General features: G+C 37.6%; 1 protein-coding gene across 1 annotated transcript in view; it reads right to left on the reverse strand.

The window, feature by feature from the left end:
• ETS1 (ETS proto-oncogene 1, transcription factor) overlaps positions 1-20,824 on the reverse strand; it is a 189,897-nt gene that overhangs the window by 153,617 nt on the left and 15,456 nt on the right. The window contains exon 2 of the mRNA XM_072611552.1: positions 16,208-16,293. Within this exon, the coding sequence (XP_072467653.1) occupies positions 16,208-16,282 (75 nt within the window). The 5' untranslated portion in view covers positions 16,283-16,293. The remainder of the gene's footprint in view (positions 1-16,207; positions 16,294-20,824) is intronic.

Consider the following 20,824-nt stretch of genomic DNA (forward strand, 5'->3'; position numbering starts at 1 on the left):
AACTATAATCTCTCTAGCAGTGACTCTCAAATCTCTATCTCTAGCCTCTCATCATATCTTCAACTGTCTATAAGACCTCTCTACCTAGAAGTCCTGCTATCGCTTTAAATTGTACGTCTGCAACTGAATTCACTATCTTGCCCTCTCTACCTATCAGTCTAAACTTCCTTATTTCTGTCAATGATACCAAACCCAGCTACACAAACTTGAAATCTTAACATCATATTGATTCTTCTCTAGAACTGTTTCTCAGATCAATTATTCTTTTCCTATACATAGTATCAGGACAGTTAGGTGCCAATCCTGGAGTCAGGAAGACCTGAGTTCAAATCCAGCTTCAGATACTTATGAGCTATGTGACTCTAGGTAAGTCATTTAACTCAGTTTCCTCATGTGTAAAATAAGTTGGAGAAGGAAATGACAAATCACTCTAGTATCTTTGCCAAGAAAAACCCAAATGGGGTCATGAAGAGTCATACATGACTGAAAATGACTAAACAACAAATATATATTATTAGCACTCTAAACGTGATCCTCACCCTGTCATATCTGAACTTTTGCAACAGTTAACTAACTCCTCTGTCTGCTTTGCTCTGGCCTTACTCTCTCCAGTTTATCATTTCATTCTGTGCTACAGTCATATTGGACATAAGGACAACTTCAGACATATTGGACAGATTTCTGCCTCCTAAAATATGACTTTGTGCCTTGAAATAGAATATTCCTTGTGTGTGGAATGCCCATCCTCCTCTTCTTTGTCACTAAACTCTTACCTATCCTATAAAGCCAAATTCAAATAACGCCTCCTCTGGGAAGTATCCCTTGCTCCTTCTCTCTAGTGACCCTCCTATACGTATCTCATATAACAGTTTATGCATTTATCATGTACTGCTGCATACAATGAAATTACTCTTTGTACTATTACCCCATATAGCCCTGCCATTGAAGGACCTCTATAGTCCTTTCCTATTTATTTAGCTTATTTTAGCAACGTTGTCCTCTAAAGCCATTGTGTTCATTCTTAACTTCACAGCTCTCACAGATCCAGTCCAAAAACAAAACCAAAAACATAAATACCTTCAGGCCCCATAATTTCATCAATAAAGGCATTTCCTCCTTAGAAGTAGATTTTACGATGAGTTGGTCTGGCCTGAACACATCCATCACTTGGTGACCAATTCATTCCCTAACAAAGAGTCTCTGAATGTAGCAGGTTAGTCCTTTGATATGTAGCTTATCACTGGATTTAAACTCAAATCCTTGCCAATTTCTTGGAAACTGTGAAAATCCGTTCTTTTCTTACTTAACTTGCAAGAACCTGAGGTTACACCCACATGATGAGGAGGCGTTGGAGAAGGAACTTTAGGAAGCATGAATGTAGGCAAAACACAAATAATGCACACATAGAAACATCTCTATAGCTATCTCATCATCTCAATACTTCAAAGATCCATAATTTTTATCTGGATGGGTGCTCTTCCACCGAAATAGCTCTCTAAATAGTCTTCAAGAGTTTCTAATGTGGAAATGTTTTACATGATTACATATATATAACCTATATCAGATTGCTTGCCATCTTGAGGAAGAGAGAAATTTGGAACTCAAAACCTTTTTAAAAATGAATGTTGAAAACTGTCTTTACATGTAATTGGAGAAAATGAAATACTATTAGAGGAAAAACAAAATGAAAGCATTTCTGTGGCCACAAAATTCAACACCCTAAAGCCAATTTGGTGGTGAACATCTCTGAACAAAGCTAGGTAGGTCCTTGGCCTAAGGCCAAATATAGGCCCAGTGATATGGAAACCGTATGTATCAGTTAGTCACACATCTATTCTGGGCCCAGGCCCTACACTAAGTGCTGAGAATGTGAAAAGGATCAAAAGACAGTCCCTGCTCTCAAGGATCTTAGAATCAAACTAGGAAGATGAGAAGCAAACAGATATACAAGCAAGCTGTATATAGGATAAATGGGAAGTCAATAAGAGAGGTTAGAATTAAGAGGGGTTGAGAAAAGCTGGGATGGGATTTTAGTTGGGACTTAAAAGGAAGTCAAGGAGGAGGTAAAGCATTCCAGCCATGGGGCACAGTTAGAATAAATGACCAAAGCAGAGAGATGGAATAAATAAATATGTATGTATATGTGTGTGTGTGTGTGTGTGTATGTATATATATATGTGTGTGTGTGTGTGTATGTATGCATATATTGCCTTTCTCTAACAAAATTGCTAGCAATCATTTTTATTTTGTTATGTGTGTATATATATGCATATATATAGTTGTACGTATTTTGCACATTTTGTTTATATACCCATAGATGTACATCCAATTCTATTCTGCTGTGTATACTACTGAACCTATAGTACATTATGTGAGAGTTGATGTATATCTTGTCTTTGATTCACCTCTGGATACAAGTATTTAGGATACAACACAATAAACTTTTCTCAGTGAAAGTATTTGTCATCATATGATTTTTGAATGTGGGTGAACTGCTACATATATATTTTTTAAAACCACCTGCAAAGTTGACAGTATTGAACAAACAGTACATGAGTGCTATCCTTGGTACACCATCAACAGGGTGTAGTAGAAAAAATACTTGCTTTAGAGTCCAAAGGTCTGAGTTTGAGTCTATACTTAATACCTACTATCTTCTGGGTTCTAAGCTATGCAGCCACCAAGCTGGTTTTCTGGTCTGTAAACAGGAATAATAATGTTTGTAGAAGCTACCTTACCATTTTGTCATAAGGAAAATAATTTTGGTGTTTAAACGTTCTTTGTACGTGTAATTTATAATTTTTTTCTAATTGTTTTCCAGGAGCAGTGATTTGTTGCATCATGGAGTGATGAAAGAGAATTAAACCAGGCAGTAGAAGATCTGCAAAGTCTGAGTTCTTCACTCCAATAGCTGTGTGACACTGAGCGCATCACTTAACTACTCTGACCACTCTTTTCATCTGAAAATTGAGAGGGGGAGGAACAGATGAGTTCGAGGATCTGTCCACTTGTAACATTTTATCTCTTTACAATTTGTACTGATCCATTCCTACTCTACCAGGAATATAGCTTGCACACAAGTATGCATACATATATATGTTTTATGCATGTGTGTATATATATATTCATATTTCAACATGTGGAATATTCCATTTCAACCAATAGAATTAGTTGAAACCAACGTTTGGATAATGGCTAGACTGAGTCAGGAGTTCAGGCTTTGTTCATAGGAGGCCAAGGACTTACTTCAATGCTTTAATACTGATGTATATATGACAGTCTTTACATAATATCATAGAGTATTTTTTTCTTTTTCAGTTTTTTCTCACAATGGTATGCAGAAGCAAGATGGCGGTGTTCTCCTTTTGACAGAAGACAAAACTGAGGCTCAGAGAAGTTTAGAATCTATTCATGAACACTTTAGATGAAGAGACTTAATTGGAATTTGTAATATCTTCCATTTGGGAACATTAGTTTTAGAGTAAGAAGACCTGCGTTGCAGTTCTCCTCTGTCCCAAACGTTTCCCAGCTGTGTGACCCAAGACAGATCACTTAAATATTCCACTTCTCATCTCTAAAAAAGGACTGATTATACTTATGCTATTACCTCAGAGGTTTGTTGTGAGGAAAATGTAATCCCTTGGTGGAGAGGAGACTCGAGTACATTCAAATCTGGGTCCTGTTTTCTGCTTTTACTGGCTAGGTGACTTTGGGTAACTTGTTTTACCACTTTGGGTCTCCGTTTCTTCCGAGGTGAAATGAAAAGGTTGGCTTCGATGACCTCAAGGTTCCTTCTAGCTCTAAGTCTTATCAACTGGCCCCTTTAGCAGCGGGTACTGGCTCACTGAATGGTTGGGCAATCACCCTACTTCTCACCACTGCTTCAGAAACATGAAGATAACCAGGCTCGTTTCCTTGTCTCTCAGTGGGGCGCTAGGAGGGTTATCTCCTCACAGCTCACTGTGAAGCCCTTTAAAGATCCAAAATGTATTAGAAAATGTTAATTCTTAAAGGACAGCACAGCAGAAACTGTAGCCAGCCAGGCTGGCACATAAGACATGGGCACTGGGAAGCTATCTTATATGGGTGGAGTGTTAACTAGAAGGAAGATTGCTGTCTCATCTTAGGAGATAGGAGACAAAGAGAGGACATAATAGTAGCTGAATATCTATAAAGGGCACTCACGTCAAGCTAGGGGAGGAGGAGGAGGAAAACCAGGGTGGTGCAGAGATCAGGAGGAGAAGGCCAGTCGGAGTAGGAAACTGGAAAAGGGCATTTTAATTTTAGACTCTAGATCAGGAAATCTTTTCAAACAATGGGTGATGAAGCTGAGGCTTGGTCTCCAAGACCCCAGTGCATGGAGCAGAGGTTCTTAACCTTTTTGTGGGATGGATCCCTTTGGTAATTTGGTAAAGGCTACGGACTCCTTCTCAAAGTCACGCTTTGAAGTACAAAAAGTTAAAAGTTGTTACTGACATTTAAAATTATGTTATTATTTACACTTGTTATTTTTAAACTTAAACAATAAATATTATATGTTACAAAGGAAGCCAATTATATTAAAATAAAAGTTTTTTCTATCTAAGATCACACACACACCCTGAAATATATTCTTGGGGATCCATGGATTTCAGGGTAAGAAACCCTAGCATTGAAAGTGTGTGGCAGGTCAGACAAACTGAGTAAGAGCTTCAAATAGGAAAGGATTTGAAGTTAAGAGAAAGTTCCAGAGGAGGCAATTCCACTCCTAGCATAGACCTGTGCCACACTTTTCATATGGCTGGCAGCTGAGCTTTGGCCAAGGGGATAGCTTCTTTCCCCACTAGTAACATGCAAAACTTAGAGGTGATGCAATCCAGGCAGTCTGGATGGCTTTTCAGATGATAACATCAGAGGCCGCTCTTGGGAATCAAGACTCAGCTGAAAATTAGGCTCCTATCAGTGATCTGCTGAAAGGACTGCAAGGTGAGAAAGGCTGTTTGTTAAAGATCAGGCCACAACTCCTGGGTGCCTGACTTTGACACTGTCTCCCTGAGACTGATCTTGGCTTGAAGTCTATGCTAAATGGCAGTGTCTGGTAACCAGGATCACAGTGAAGTCCCTCATTTGATGTGAAATCGAAGTCTCTCAGGCAGTGAGTGGCATAATTGGGTTCTAGGGTAGTCTCTGATTCACCCCATAAAGGAGAATGAAGAGAATGACACAAGATTGTGGGTACAGTTCTGAAAGAATTCATAAGAATCTGAGTGAAGGAATTCTAAGTATCTTCAATTCCCAGAATTCTGTCATTTGGAATTAGGACAATGTTACATATCTGGAGAAAGAGTAATTCATACAGTAAATATGTCAATTAAAAGTTGGTTATTGTTAAAGATTTATCATAAAAAAACTATTCGGTTCAAATCTTTTACATGCATACTAAGAGAGCTCAAATAGATACTGCTTTCAAGGAGCTTACAAACTAATAGAAGGAGGATAAAACATGTATACAAATAATCATTGATATAACTGACAGTATGATAAGCTTCCTCACTGGCAAAATAAGAAAGTTGGTCTACAACATGACCTCCCTGATCCATCAATCAGAGCTCTAACTTTTTATGATTCCATGAAAGGCAAAGGAAAGATCCAGAAAACATGCCATGAGAAATTTGAGGAGAAAGCAATCATGTTCAGCTGCAATGGGGATGCTTCATGGTTAGGGTGGCAACTGAATTGGGCTTTGAAGGCAGAAAGGGACTTCAGCAGTCAGAGGTGGGGAGAGAGGAGAGGGAAGAGAGTCTATACCAGCCATGGCAGATGGTATAAAAATGGGCCTAAAGATGGAAGGCAGTAATATGAGACAGAAACATATGTTGGAGCCAGATTGTGATGGGTTTTCAATGCCAGGACTGGGAGCATATACTTTATTTAATAGGCAAGGGGAGACACTGAAGATTTTTAAGTAGAGAAATGAGGTAGTCAGAAATTACACTGGAAAATGGTCTGAATGATCAATTGGAGATGAGATAGACCAGGTGCATGAAGACCATTTAGGAAACTATAAGGCAGTAAGGTAAGCACTATATAGAATGCATGACTGACAAAACAACAAATTTAGAATATACTTACAAGGGACTGTCCCCTCTTTATGTGGACTTTTACTGACTGAAAATCACAGAAAAAGGACATTTGTCTGAGAAATCCAATAGTTCTGAGGACCGGAAAGGAATAAATAAATGAAGAATTTGTTAAGTGCTTACTGTGTGTAAAGCACTGTGTCTATCCCTGGGGAAGTAAATAGAAAAGCAAAACAGTACCCACTCTTAAAAAGCTCATATCTTAACGGGGGAGACAAGACAGATGAAAAGGCTCCATCACCTTGAGGGTAGAGCTCCAACTCCTCTTTAATATCAAGTTCACCGATAAAATCATATCAGTTTCAGATACTGAATCATTTGAAAAGATACATTCCCCTAGACTGTATTACATTGCATTTTTTTAAACCCTGTTTCTCTTTTGTTCTTATATCACCTTCATTTCCCAAATATTCAATGTATGGAGAGGACCTGAGGGAGAATACCTCTACAGAGGGTGAAAGTACTCCCATACACATGTTCACTCACTTCTCTCAGCTCTGAGAATGGAGGCTTTATTTTTTTTTGTAGAGTTTAATCTCTTTATCTCATGTTCCAACCCAAACATCACTTCTAGCAAAGTCTTCTTTATTAGTGGCCACTTCTAACCAAAACGCCAGAAATACTTCTGTTTGGCAGCATTTGTAATCTGAATTTCTCCCATGTCTCCATGTCACAGATCCCAGATTGCTTACCAGTTCTCCTTCAGGATTCTCATACTAAAGGAAAGCCTATTAGGTCTAACCACTGTTGTTAAAGAAAAACAAACCAGGCCTTCTGAGTGAAAGTCCTACAAAGGGGAGAGGCCCTATTTCTATGTAAGCACTTCCAAAAACTAACACATGTAATGGTAGAGAAGAGAGGTGAAGGCTACGTGGACAACCAGAGCAGTGGGCAAGTGGGGGGTTGCTCCCAAGGAGGCCCAATTAAAGGGTAATTACTCAAGATAAGAGAACCAGGTCTGTTTACACAATGGGGTTGTAAACTACTGGCCTATGGCAAGGGAACTTTGATCTTGGTTGCAAGGAGTTAGTTTCTGGTGGCTGAACGTGAGGAAGCAAGTGGGTTTTTGAATGAGATCATACTTATCCTTAACTTCTGGTAACTCTAGATGATTCTGCTGAATACTCTTTTCTGAGTGGAAATTCCCAACCTTCTCCAAAAAGCCACCTAGCATAATCCAAAAACTATGAGGAGGACATGGGCATGGGTGACCAACATAAAGGAAGATCAAAGTTCAGAGTTTAAGGGACATAGAGGAAAGGGCCATTAGACCAGAGGATAAGCTGACTGGCTTGGTAGGATACCTGAGGCAAAATTGAACAAGTCCCATTTTATGTTTATTAACTACCTACTCACTGCCAAGCTCTGTGCTAATAATAGGTCCTACAGATACAAGTGGTACAATACATACCCTCAGAGAGTTCATAATTTTAGTAGAGAGGATGAGGGACACAGGCAGATAATGATAATGCAACAAGTCAGTTTATAATTATGTGCATAAGGGTGATTAAATAGTGTCCTGAGAGAATCAAAGAAGGATGTCAAACAGAGAAAAGGTAGGTTCAAGCGACCCTTACCCTCCCTACCAAGGAGTGGGGAGGACAGTGGTCTGCAAAGGTCAACAAAGAAATACAAAATGACCACAGGATAAGACCTTCCCCAAATGTGCATAAGTATTACTTCAGGGCTCAACAAGGTAGCTGGAGTAAGGCAGAAGAGAAGTGAAAACTTAAATGGCTAAACTCTATCTCTTTCCCACCCCAAGCCTGTCCCCCTAGTGGTGTCAACAAACCCCTAATTCCTTTTGTAAGAAACTCTGCTCATGACCTAATGTCAGAAAATTTGCTCATCCTTTTGGTCAGAGGTAATTCAACCCTGTCTCCCACTCCTTCCCTCCACCCCATCTCACCAGAGAAATCAGAATTAAATCTCCTCGCACTCTGGACAACTAGTCTGTGCTCCCTGAACAAGCCTAGGCCTCAAAGAGGCAATGCTATCTTTATTTTTTCCCTCAGAGTAGTTCAAGGTGCTTCCTAAAGTTGACATGACACAAAGATGGCTAATTTCCGTGGCTTTCCCCCTACATCCTCCCACCTAAAGTGAGAGACAAGGACTTGAATATAGGTTAAAACTAAACTCCTACTTTTCCCCTCCTACCTCCCACTCCTGCCCTCAGGAAGAAAAATTTATGCTCAACAAGTCCAGGTGATATGAGGGAGAAAATGACACACCAGAGGATGAATGGGGGACTCAGAGGGACTTTCAAAGACTAAGTATGTTTGCTGGGGTAGCATAACAGGAAGAGGAGCTTCCTCCCATTGGATAAAAGGATTCCTAACAGAAGGCCATATAAGTACCTGAAAAGTACAGCTCTGGCCTCCACAATGACCAAATGACTTCCACCCTCTTTCTCCTCCTCCCCCGCCATGACATCACTTTGCTCTAAACAGTCTCCCAGGGACACTGGCCTTGCCAGAGGAAAAAATAAGTCCTGCTTTTGACAGAGTGACCCTGAGATAGCTACTGTACTACTCTATACAATGAAGGTGGTTACCTGCCTCTACTATGCATTTCAAATAACGTCATTAAGATCATTTTAAGCATTGCTGTAAGATAATAATAGACTATGCTTCCTATTAATGTGTGTGAATTTTACATACATCAAGAAAAGCTAATGTTACCTCTGATTCACAAAGGCTTAAACTGAGATACAGAAAATTGGGGAGTTTAGGCTTCATAAATCCTAACTTAGAATGTTGAACATTATTACAATTTGGTCCCTCTGAACACTTTCATTCTTATGGATCCTTATTACAAATGAACATCTGATTTCATTAATGGGGGAAGTGTTTTAGAATGGGAGATCCCTCTACCAAGGCAGATTAGCAGCTATTTTGTAAGGTATAGTGTCAGAAAACTGCTTGGGACACTGGGGGCTAGGCTACTTGACTATGATCTTTTGGTTAATATGTAACAGAGGCAACACTTGAACCCATATTTCCCTTACTCATAGGTTGAGCCTCAATCAATCAATCATCTTTCATGAAGGCAGCTAAGTAGCATAATGGGTCTAAAATCAACAAAATCTGAGTTAAAATCCAGCCTCAGACACTTACTAGCTGTCTGACCTTAAATAAGTCACTTAACCTCTGTTTGTCTCAGTTTTCTCATCTGTAAAAGGGGGACAGTAACATCACCTACCTCCCAGAGTTGTTGTGAACACCAAATTCTATCAAATTTGTAAAATATATAGCATAGTGCCTGACACATGGTAGGTACTCTTTAAAAAAGGAAGAAATTTTCTTTTAAATCAAGGGATAGAGAAAGAGTTCATGAACAAAATAAGTTAAAGAAAATCCCAGAAGATAAAATGGGAAATTTTGATTATCTAACATTTTGGCTTTTACACAAACAAAATTAATGCAGCTAAGATTAGAAGGGAAATGGGTAACTGTGGGGGAGGACATCTTTGCAGTAAGTTTCTCCATTAGAGGTCTGATTTTCAAGATATATAAGGTATCAGTTCAAATGTACAAGAGAAAGAGCCATCCGTTAATTGATAACTGGCCAAAAGATATGAAAAGGCAGTTCTCAAAGGAAGAAATCTAAGGTATCAACAGTCATATGAAAATAAAAGTTCCAAATTACTAATAAATAATTAGAGAAATGCAGATTAAAGCAACTTTGAGACTCTACCTCACATCAATCAGATGGGGAAAGATGACAGAAAAAGACAATGGCAAGTGTTACATGAGCTACAGTAAAACAGATACATTACTGAACTATTGGTGGAGCTGTACATTCACTGGTATAGCCATTCTGGAAAGAAGTTTAAAACTATGCCCAAAAAATCATTAAAATTGGCAACCCTTTGAGTAAGTGGTACCTCCACTAGGATTATACATAGAGATCAAAGAGGAAAAGCATATGCATGTACAAATATATTTATAGCAGCTCTTTTTGTAATGGTAAAGACCTTGAAACTAAGGGCACCCATCAACTGGGGAGTAGCTGAATAAATTATGGTGTATGAAGGTAATGGAATACTGATGTTCTCTAAGAAATGATGAAAGGGACAATTTCAGGGAAAACTGGGAAGAGTTGTATGAACTGATGTAGAGTGAAGTGAGCAGAATTAAGAAAATTGTTTGTACAATAACAACTGTAAAGACAAATAACTCTGAAAGACTTAAGAACTCTGATCAACACAGTAACCAGTCATGACTCCTGAAGATTGTTGATAAAGTAGGTTACCTATCTCCTGAAAGAGAGATGATGGATTAAAGATGCAGAATGAAACATCTTTTTTTTTTTCAAATGGTCAATGAAGGAATTGACCTTAATAATAAGATAAAGGGTGATTATAGGACCTTTCCTGGGGAGCTTTGTGAGAGGTGTCTATAGCATGTCTATGGCAACATCTCCTGATGCCAGGCATTTTCACCAGCTGTTTTCCATTCCTAGAATTCTCCCTTCTCATCTCTATCTTTTGGATGCCCTGGCTTCCTGCCCAGGTAAAATCCCATCTTCTACTTCTGCCCATCCCTGTTAATGTCAGTGCTTTCCCTCTGTGGATAATGTCCCATTTACCCTCTGGTCATATAGAGTTGTTTGTATGTTGTCATACAGCCTGTGAGCTCCTTGAGAGCAGGGACTGTCTTTTACCTTTCCTTGCACAGCCCTACTTCACTTCAAACAAAGTCAAGTGCAAGACATGTCATCATTTCTCTGATAGCATGGTCTTCTTTGGCAATGAAGGATGAACACAACAACAACAATCCCCAACGTTTAACACAGTGCCTGGTACGTAGTAAATGCTTAATAGAAATATAAATAAACATGTATATATAAAATTAAAAAAACTTTGTTGACTAACTGACTAGTGTGTAAAATCAGTGGAGCAAAAATCCTCAGCTGTGAAAGGGTCTTTATAGGTCAATCTCTGCCAGATGCATAAAAGCAAATTTCTTGCTTAACTACATATATGTGTTAGAAGATTTTATTTTTTTTCCTTTTCAGTTGGAGAGAGGAGAGAAGAGGGAGAGAAAATAAATGTTTGCTAATAGGAAATTTTAATTTCATTTTTTAAAAAAAGAATGGCTAGAGCCAGAGAGTAAAGAGTTTGAAATGAACATAAAACTACATGTCTATTGCTTTTCTATGAAAGTATGTATTCAGAAATAACAAATATATATTTCCCATTCTATCAATGTAAATAATCTAACCTCCATTCCATTCTTTTTTCTATACCTCCCCACCAATGATATACCTGTCTCAAACTACAAGGGCAGATAACCTGTCCCTCCAAGGAATCAGAGCCAGATCAAATGTGATATTGTTCGTAAAGTGCTTTGTAAACCTTAAAAAAGCTATATAAATGTCTTTGTTTTAGCTGTTGTCATTATCCTCCATCTATATGCCAAAGGTCTAGCTAACAAGTTATTATCCTCCTGTGGTTCTTTTATGGTTTACGTTGGATGAAATGATTCCTTTTTTTTTTTTTTGTAGATGAATAAAAATATTGGGATGTAAGTTTATCTTCTCCAGGTTTGTTGAAAGTATTTTCAGGACAGCAACAATAGCAGACAGGATGATGGGAATGATATCTATGCCATCCTGTTTATATATGACTTTGATTCCTCCCATTTGATCTGTATATTTTGAGACTCTCATTCTACATAGTCTGGGAGTTCTGAGCATCTAGCATGATGCCATCTATTAAGAATACTGTTCTTCTTAAATTTTTATCGGCCAATGTTATATCCAAGTGGGGAACTGTACAATCTGTGATAAAACTCCAGTTCCAATATGCTTATTTGTTACATTTTCAAGAACGTTTTGGGGTCTGTATTGATGGTATGGAGGTTTGTCATCTATTTACCAAGGGTAGAAAATGCAATTATAATTGTCTCATTCTACTCTTTTTCGATGGGGTACAGATATAAACACTTATTTTCACCATCATTATTATTGGTGTTATGATGTCAGAGTCAAAGTCACACTAGCTGAGTTCACTTCATTAAGTATTAGCATTTGAATTCCAGATTTCAACCCCTACAAAATGCGAGAAGGCAAAGTTTATGGGCTTTACAGTTTTCTCTGCAGGTCCAAGGAAAGTGGAGAAAGTCTTGGGAGACCCTTCCATGAAACCCTGGATTTGAAATTGAGATTGTGAGCTTTGCTTTCAATTATCCCTCTTAACCAACTGACTAATGCTAATGCCCCTGAGTTTATATCTCATCCCCAAGTTATAAATCATTTGAATGTTTATTCCTTCTAAGCCTAAAGTTAGAGGTTATCTATTTTGATGGTGCTGGTTTATTGAACTTGAGCTCACACTAGGTGAATGTTTTCCAGAGTGAGTCAGAATAAAGAAATAGATAGACCTTACTCAGTTTTTCTAAACATTCTGCATCCTTTGTGGTGGTAAAGAATTGACTAAGATGTTTCAGTGATGGAGAAACTGAGGTCCAATGAAAGATTGAATGAATGGAAGTATGGAAATACATTTCAAGATAGTCAGAGAATGTTATAATTAGGAGAGGCCTTGCTTCTAATACCTAATCTTTTTCTCTAAACCACTAGAAATTTGAATTATTCTAAAGAAAACAAAATGGCTTATGTTGGTCAGGATCTCTTATCTAATTTTCTTTTTTTCACTCCAATAGCTTTATTTGAATGAAAAGGACAGGGAAAAACAGATCAAAACTTATACATTCTCAAATCTGTGTGTATATTGGTATACAGAAGAGTCAATGCATTCAAGAAATGATAGTTCCCTACATTCAATATTAACAAATGGATTGATATGATTTTTAAATGCATTACATAGATCTGTTTCTTGTAGCCTTGGTACTGGATCTGAATATGCTAGGTGTAAAATGTTACTTTAGTTTTGACATACTTGGAAGTAGCACTTCTTGACCTCAGTGTACAAAATGAAGCAAAGCAACATACAGATCCCAGTGATATATTTTGAAAGTGAAGATCTAGCTCTTATTTAATTGGGTTGCTGTTCTGATGAAGACATGACCTATTAGGAATATATTCTACAAATTTTTTGTTGAATTTGGCAATGAAAACACAATTATATATTTATTTACTACATCTCTATACTTACATCCTTAAGAACCCTTCCCCCATTAAGAATAACTTCCCCCATTCCCCCTAGAAGATAATTTCTACAAAAAGCAGAATTAGTTTTTTCCTGGTAATTTCCTTGAGGTTCACAGAGTGACCTTACCTATCTAAAAGTCCCTTTGCAACCTTCTATTAAGCCAACTTGAATGAATTCTTGGTTGAGTTTATTTTGACACTTTTCTGATCAAAGGTATGACACAACTGTTTTAATTTGTTTAGGGGGTGAGTGGTGTCTGTGTGAGAACAGGAACAGCTTTGGGAAGGTGGGAGAAAAAGTTGCAGAACAACCAGTGAGAAGCGATTTATTAACCCTCCCTAAATGCATCCTTCCCCTTGAACTTAGAACAGCTTTTGATCCACAATTCTCTCCTGCTTCTGCCACCAAAAACAAATATGTTATACTTTTGATCCTTAAGTGTAGATGACTCTAGGAGTCAAGGATTTACTTAAGAGTTCTGTTGTCAAAAATCCCAAAATAGTATCCAGTGCTAAGGTAAAAGCAAGAGATTTGATTCATTTGTAAAAAATAAATAAATAAATTCTGCCTTTTTAATTCCAGAGGAAGTTGAAGAATCCACCAATAAAAACTTTCATCTCTGAATCTATAAATGAGAGATTTGATTTAGATTAGATGTAAGGAATAATTTACTAGAATAAAATGTAACAGATAGAGGAAACCTCTACGGAACCTCTCTTGGAGAGCTTTGTAAGAGATACATGCATATCTGTGGCAATATCTCCAGACTCTGGGCATTTTCTTTCTTTTTTAAAAATTTCTATTTATTTAATTTTAAATTTGTGGATTAAAACAAGTATTTCCAAAACAGTTTAATTTTTTTAAAAGGTGATTGCACATGAAACTGCAAATCTATTACGTACAACTTGTTATTCCTTTTAAATGTATAATAAAATTATCATCCAAATTTTTTTGTTTCCTTTTTCCCTTCCCCCCTTTCTTACCCTCCCAGATAGCTATTATTAGGCACAAATATGTGTGTGAGTGTGAGTGTGAGTGTGTGTGTGTGTGTGTGTAAAAATCATTCTATACACACTTCTGTTTATCAGTTCCTTCTCTGGATGTAAATAATGTCTTCCTTCATAAGTGCTTTGAAGTTAATTTGGGTATTCATAATAGTCAAACTAACTTAGTCCCTCAGACTCTGGGAATTTTCGCTAGCTGTCTCCCATGCCTAGAATTCTCCCTCCTCATTTCTACTTTTGGTTTCCCTTGCTTCCTTCAAGTCCCAGCTAAAATCCCCCCTTCTACAAGAGCTTCTCCCCATCCCTGGTAATGCCAGTGTTTTCTTTGTGTTGATAATCTCTCATTTATCCTGTGTATATATTGACTGTACAAAGTTGTTTGTACGTTGTCTCCCTCCTCAGATTGTGAGCTCCTTGAGAGCAGGGACAGTCTTTTACCTTGCTTTGTATCCCCGATGTTTAACACAGTGCCTGGCACATAGTAAATGTTTAATAAATACTTGTTGATTGACTGACTGGTGTGTATAATCAATGAAGCAAAAATCCTCAGGTCTGAAAAGGTCTTTATAGTTCAGTCCTAGGTCAGATGCATGAATTCTCTCAACAACATCCCAGACAATTTGCATGCCAATGGCTTAGGTTCTACCTGTAAATAGGGGGTGTAATACTAAAAGTTTTCATTGTCTGTTTCAGCATTCCTATCATTCCAGGAATCTAGAGCTTTTCCCAGAAAATCTTTCTCTAAACATTGTACACAGTAACTGTAACATTGTGAAATGACCATCTGTGATAGACTTAGCTCTTCTCAGACAATTCCAAAAGACTTATGACAGAAGATGCTATCCACATCCAGACAAAGAACAATACAGTCTGAATGAAGATCAAACTATCAAGTTTTCTCTTTTTTTCTTTGTCCTGGTTTTCCCTTTTTGTTCTGATTCTTTCACAACATGATTAATGTGAAAATGTGTTTAATATGATTGTACATGCATAGTCTATATCAGATTGCTTGCCATCTTGGGCAGGGGCGGGAGGGAAGAAAGGGGAGGAGAAAAAGATTTGAAACTCAAAATCTTATAAAAGTGAAGGTTGAAAACTATCTTTAGATGTAATTGGAAAAAAATAAAATACTATCAAGTGGAGAAAATAAAGAGACTAGCAATTAAAAAAAAGAAAATCTTTCTCTACTTAGATTCGCTAATTTTAAAATGTCATGGATATCTGAAGGTTTAGGATTTAAGCAACCAACCCCTGAAAAACCAACCCAGGTTCAACTGATCAGAAGACACTAACTGTCCACAGGAAAATGTGTTTAGAGCAAATTCTGTAAAACACATTCTGGGGTCCTCTGAAGCAGAAATCAGAGTCTAGGGTTTTTATTTTGTGCATTTATCCAAGGAAAGACAAGTACTACATCTTAACTATTCCAAACTAATGAGAGTTAACTAGCATTTACATAGTGCCTTAAAGTTTACAAAGCATTTCACAAATATCGTTTATTTCATTTTATTCTCACAACAACCCTGGGAGTTAGATGCTATTATTACCCTCATTTTACAGATGAGGAAACTGAGGCAGACAAAGGCTAAATGACTTGCCCTACGTCACATAACTGATAAGAACCTGAGGCCACATTTGAACTCAGGTCTTCCTGACTGCAGGTCCCATCCCCTATCCACTGTGCTGCTTCTAAAAGGAATTTCTGAACTCACTTCATTGACAATCGAGTTTAGGTTTAAATAATTGTTGTGGCTGAGACGTTCAGTCATGTCTGACTCTTCGTGACCCTGTGGAGTTTATTTTCCGTGGGGTTTTCTTGTTAAGGATATTGCAGTGGTGAATTAAAATGATTAGGCAGGTCAGTTTCTGGCCTCTCTATTCAAAGAGAGTAAAAAGAGTTGAAATCTATAAAAGGGAGTCTCTGGGCCCTGATGGAAAATGAGAGGAAGGAAGAGAATACAACTTACCAGTCCTCCAGGACGAGCAGCCACGGAGTAGGAGGCAGGGTTGCTGGCTGTTGAATCCACATAGTAACTCATCATCTTGGCAAGCCCTGCATGGGAGAGAACATGCACTTAGAGATGTGTGAACTGGGAGCTCTCTTTTTTTTGATGTTTTTTTGGGGAGAACTCTCACCTTCAGTTCTTAATGTTCAACACTGAAAGGATGGTAGAGATCACCTAGGTTTAAGTCCTTTCATTTTACATATGAGGAAACTGAGGGCCAGAGTTATTTAGAAACTTAGCCACAATGAACTCAAAGGGGAATAAATATTTGTTAAGTGCCTACGAGGTAGCAGACACAGTGCTTAGTGGTTTACAAATATCATCTCATTGGATCCTCATAATAATATTTTACATTTGAGGAAACTGAGGCAGATAGAAGTTAAATGACTTACCAGGGGTCACACATTCACTAAGTATCTGAAGTCACATTTAAACTCAGGTCTTCCTGAATCCAGGTCTAGTGCTGTATCTACTGCAGTTCCTAGGCTTCTCATAGCTACCTAATGGAGTCTGAGTCCATAGACTTTCATCCTATATGATACTACATTTTTATTATCAATAAACATTTACCGAGCATTTGCTAAATGCAAGGCACTATCCTGGGTGCTGGGTACACAAAAAGATAGAAAATAGAGTCTCTGTCTTCCAAGAATACTCAGACCATTTGGAGAGGGAAAGTTTTCAATTCCATTTAGTTTAGTTATCATTTATAAAGTGCCTTTCATGTGCAAGGTCAGTGGGGTTCCCTTAGTGAGATCCCAGGAAGAGGTTTCATGTGAGAGACCGAATGGTTCAACGTAATGTGTAGAATGCCAGTCTTGGAATCAGGAACACACTTTCTTTTTATTTATTTATGTATGAATATATGTGTATGTATGTATGTATTTATTTTTAAATGTTCTACAATCGCTACCAAAAAGCTTATATTTTTACCCCCCACCTACCACACCACCACCCCCCTCCCTCCCCAAGACGCCATACAATTCTATATATGATCTACATATACTTTCCTATTGAATACGTTTTCACTATAGTAATGCTGTATAGACGAACTAAAATAAATGGAAGAAATCATATAACAAATCAAAACATAATACACACACACACACACGCACACATATACAAACAAGATCTGCTACATTCTGCAAATAAATTCCATAGTTCTTTCTCTGAGTGTGGAAGGCGTTTTGCCTTAGAAAACCATTGGGAATTTTTTTTTTTTTTTAAGTTCTTGCATTATTACAAAGTTCCAAGTCTACCAGAAAATCCTCTTGCACACTGTGGTCGTTGCTGTGCACAAAGTTCTCCTGGTTCTGCTCCTTTCACTCAACATCAGGTCATATAAGTCCTTCCAGGCCTCTCTGAAGTCTTCTTGTTCATCATTTCTTATGATGCAATAGTACTCCATTACATTCACATACCATAATTTATTCAGTCATTCCCTCATTGATTGGCATTCCCTTGATTTCCAGTTCTTGGCCACTACAAAGAGTGCTGCTATAAATATTTTTGTACATATGGGACCCTTTCCCGTTTTTATGATCTCTTGGGGATACAGTCCTAGCAGCAATATTGCTGGGTCAAAGGATATGCACATTTTTGTAGCCCTTTGGGCATAGTTCCAAACCACTCTCCAGAATAGTTGGATGCGCTCACAGCTCCACCAACAACGAATTAGTGTTCCAACTCTCCCACATCCTCTCCAAAATTTATCATTTTCCTGTTCTGTCATGTTTGCCAATCTTATAGGTGTGATGTGGTACCTCAGAGTTGTTTTGATTTTCATCTCTCTAATCAAAAGTGATTTAGTGCATTTTTTCATATGATTATAGATAGCTTTAATTTCTTCCTCTGAAAATTGTCTATTCATATCCTTTGACCATTTATCAAATGGGAAGACAAATCACTTTCCATGTCAATATCTCAGACTATACGTCATAAACAGGTTACCAGTTTGCATTGGTGGAGGGAGTTTCTCCAACAGGATGAGAAGTGAGATTGTGAAAAGAATACTGCACTTGTAGTCAGAGAAGCTGTGTTCAAATTTGGTTTCTCCTTCTTATGAAGCTTTCACCAAAACATTTAATTTCTTTGGTCTTTGGTGACTTCTTTGAAATGAAGAGATAAGACTTAATGGCCTGCAAGATATCAGCTATCTCTAAATCTGTGTTAAAGTGATGGGTGAGTTAGAGGAAGTACCTACGTTGATGACTGGCAGATCTGATATATTAAAATTCACAATAAATACACTAGTTACTGGGGATACGCAAACATAAAAGGGTAACCCAAGGAACCTAATGAATTCTATAGACTAGTGAGACAGAGTTGGGAGGAAAGAATGACTCCTTAAAGCTGGTATACACAAGAGAAGTATATCTAGGAAGGAGGTAGAACTCAAGCTGGGGTCTAAAGAAAAGGCAGGGAAGCAGAGAGGGACCCCTGTTTGAAGAGTTAGAGATTTTTTTTGCTGTAGGGGAAAAAAGAGAGGGTAAAAATATGAAGGAGCAGCTATTATCTAAGAGGTTTTCTTTCTTTTAAAAAAAAATCTGATTAGGTGTCATGCATAGGGAATGAGGTACTCTCATGATTTAATTAACTTACAGAGGATTAATAAGAAAACTTTTTTTTATTTGTTTCAACCACTGCTGTCATTTCTTTCTAAAATGCATCAGCTTACTTTCCTGCCTCACTAATACACTGAATACAAGTGTTTCTTTGATGATGCAGTGTCCTTCAGTTTCATTTTTCTAAACATTAGTTACAACCAAAATTCAACCAGTCTAGAAAAAGCCTTCCCTGATCCCCTCTAATGCCTTTCCTCTATCAGTTATCTCCAATTTATCATATGTATATATATATATATATATATATATATATATATATATATATATATATATATATATATATATATATTTTATTTGTACATGGTTGTTTGAATATGGCCAAGTATCACCAATTTATCTTACACATTATCTTGTTTGCACATGGTTGTCTCCACCCATTAGACTGTGAACTTCCCCTAGAGGGTAGGGACTATCCTTTGCCTTTTTTTAAAATATCCAGAACTTAGCATACTGCCTGGCACACAGCAGGCACTTAATAAATGATTATTGACCTGCCTTGATAACTTTCAAATTAGCCACCTGGTTGGCAGATGTCAATCCGTCTTTTGTGATGTTTCATTTTAACATGTAAAGATTATTGATTGCATTTGATGACAGATAATGATAGCTGACAGGCATACAGAAAGATTAAAAAATTTTGTATTCATTTTATCATGGGATCCTTACACCACTCATGGGAGATAGGAAGTACAAATAATATTATCCTTATTTTACAAATGGGGAAACATGTTCAAATGCCTCTCTGGTATTTACTAGCTGTGCAACTATGGGCAAGTCAGATAACCTCCCTGAGCCTCAGTATACTTTTCTGTCAAATGGAAATAATAGTACTTACGGTACCTAACACATAGGGTGGATGTAGGGATCAAATGAGGTAAAGTATATATAGTGCTTGGCAAACCACTACTAGGTCTATACTCTCAAGAAGGTCACAGAAAGAGGAAATGAATTCATGTACAAAAATATTTAGTGCAGCTCTTTGTGGTGAGAATGAACTGGAAACTCCCATCAATTGGGGAATGACTGAATAAGTTAAGGTGTATATATGAATGTGACACTATTGTAATATGTAATATGTATATGTAGTACTATTGTGCTGTAAGAAATGATGAAAAGCATGATTTCAGAGAAACCTGGAAAGACTTACATGAACTGAGGCATAGTGAGTTGAGAGGAACCAGGGGACAATTTATATAATAAGAATATTGCAATGACAAATAACTTTGAAAGACTTAAGAACTCTGATCAAAACAGTGATCAATCACAATTCCAAAGGATTCATGATGAAACATGCTACTCACCTCCTGATAGAGACTCAGTGCATTAGGACATATAATTCTTAAAAATGGACAATACAGAGATTTGTTTTGCTTGACTGTGCTTGTTTGCTGAAAGGATTTGCCTTTCTTTACTGTTTTTTTTCAGTGAGAGCAAGGGAGATGGGAGGGAGAGAAAACAGATTTTTGTTCATTGAAAAATTAATTTAAATTTTTAATAAGAATGCAAGAAAAGGAAAATAATGAAGCACTTTGAAAACCTTAAAGTACAAATAAATATCATCCCTTTCCCCTCTGCTCCTTCTTCTCCTTCTTATTTTCTCCACTGGGGCAGCTAGGTGGTGCAGTGAATAGAGCACCAGTGCAGGAGTCAGGAGGACCTAAGTTCAAATCTCACCTCAGACACTTGACACTCACTATCTGTGTGACCTTGGGCAAGTCCCTTACCCCCAATTGCCTCATCCTGGGTCATCTCCAGTCATCCTCATGAATATTTGGTCACTGGATTAAGTTTACTCTGGAGGAGAAGTGAGGCTGGTGACCTGCACAGCCCTCACTCAAAACAAAGTTAAGTGCAAGTCATTATTTCTCTGATGGCATGGTCTTCAGCAACAAAGGACAAACACACACATTTTCTCCACCTTTCATTCATCCTTTTCTCCTTTTCATCCTTCTCC

This window comes from Notamacropus eugenii, chromosome 5, assembly GCF_028372415.1.
Source record: "Notamacropus eugenii isolate mMacEug1 chromosome 5, mMacEug1.pri_v2, whole genome shotgun sequence".
Taxonomy (NCBI): Eukaryota; Metazoa; Chordata; class Mammalia; order Diprotodontia; family Macropodidae; genus Notamacropus; species Notamacropus eugenii.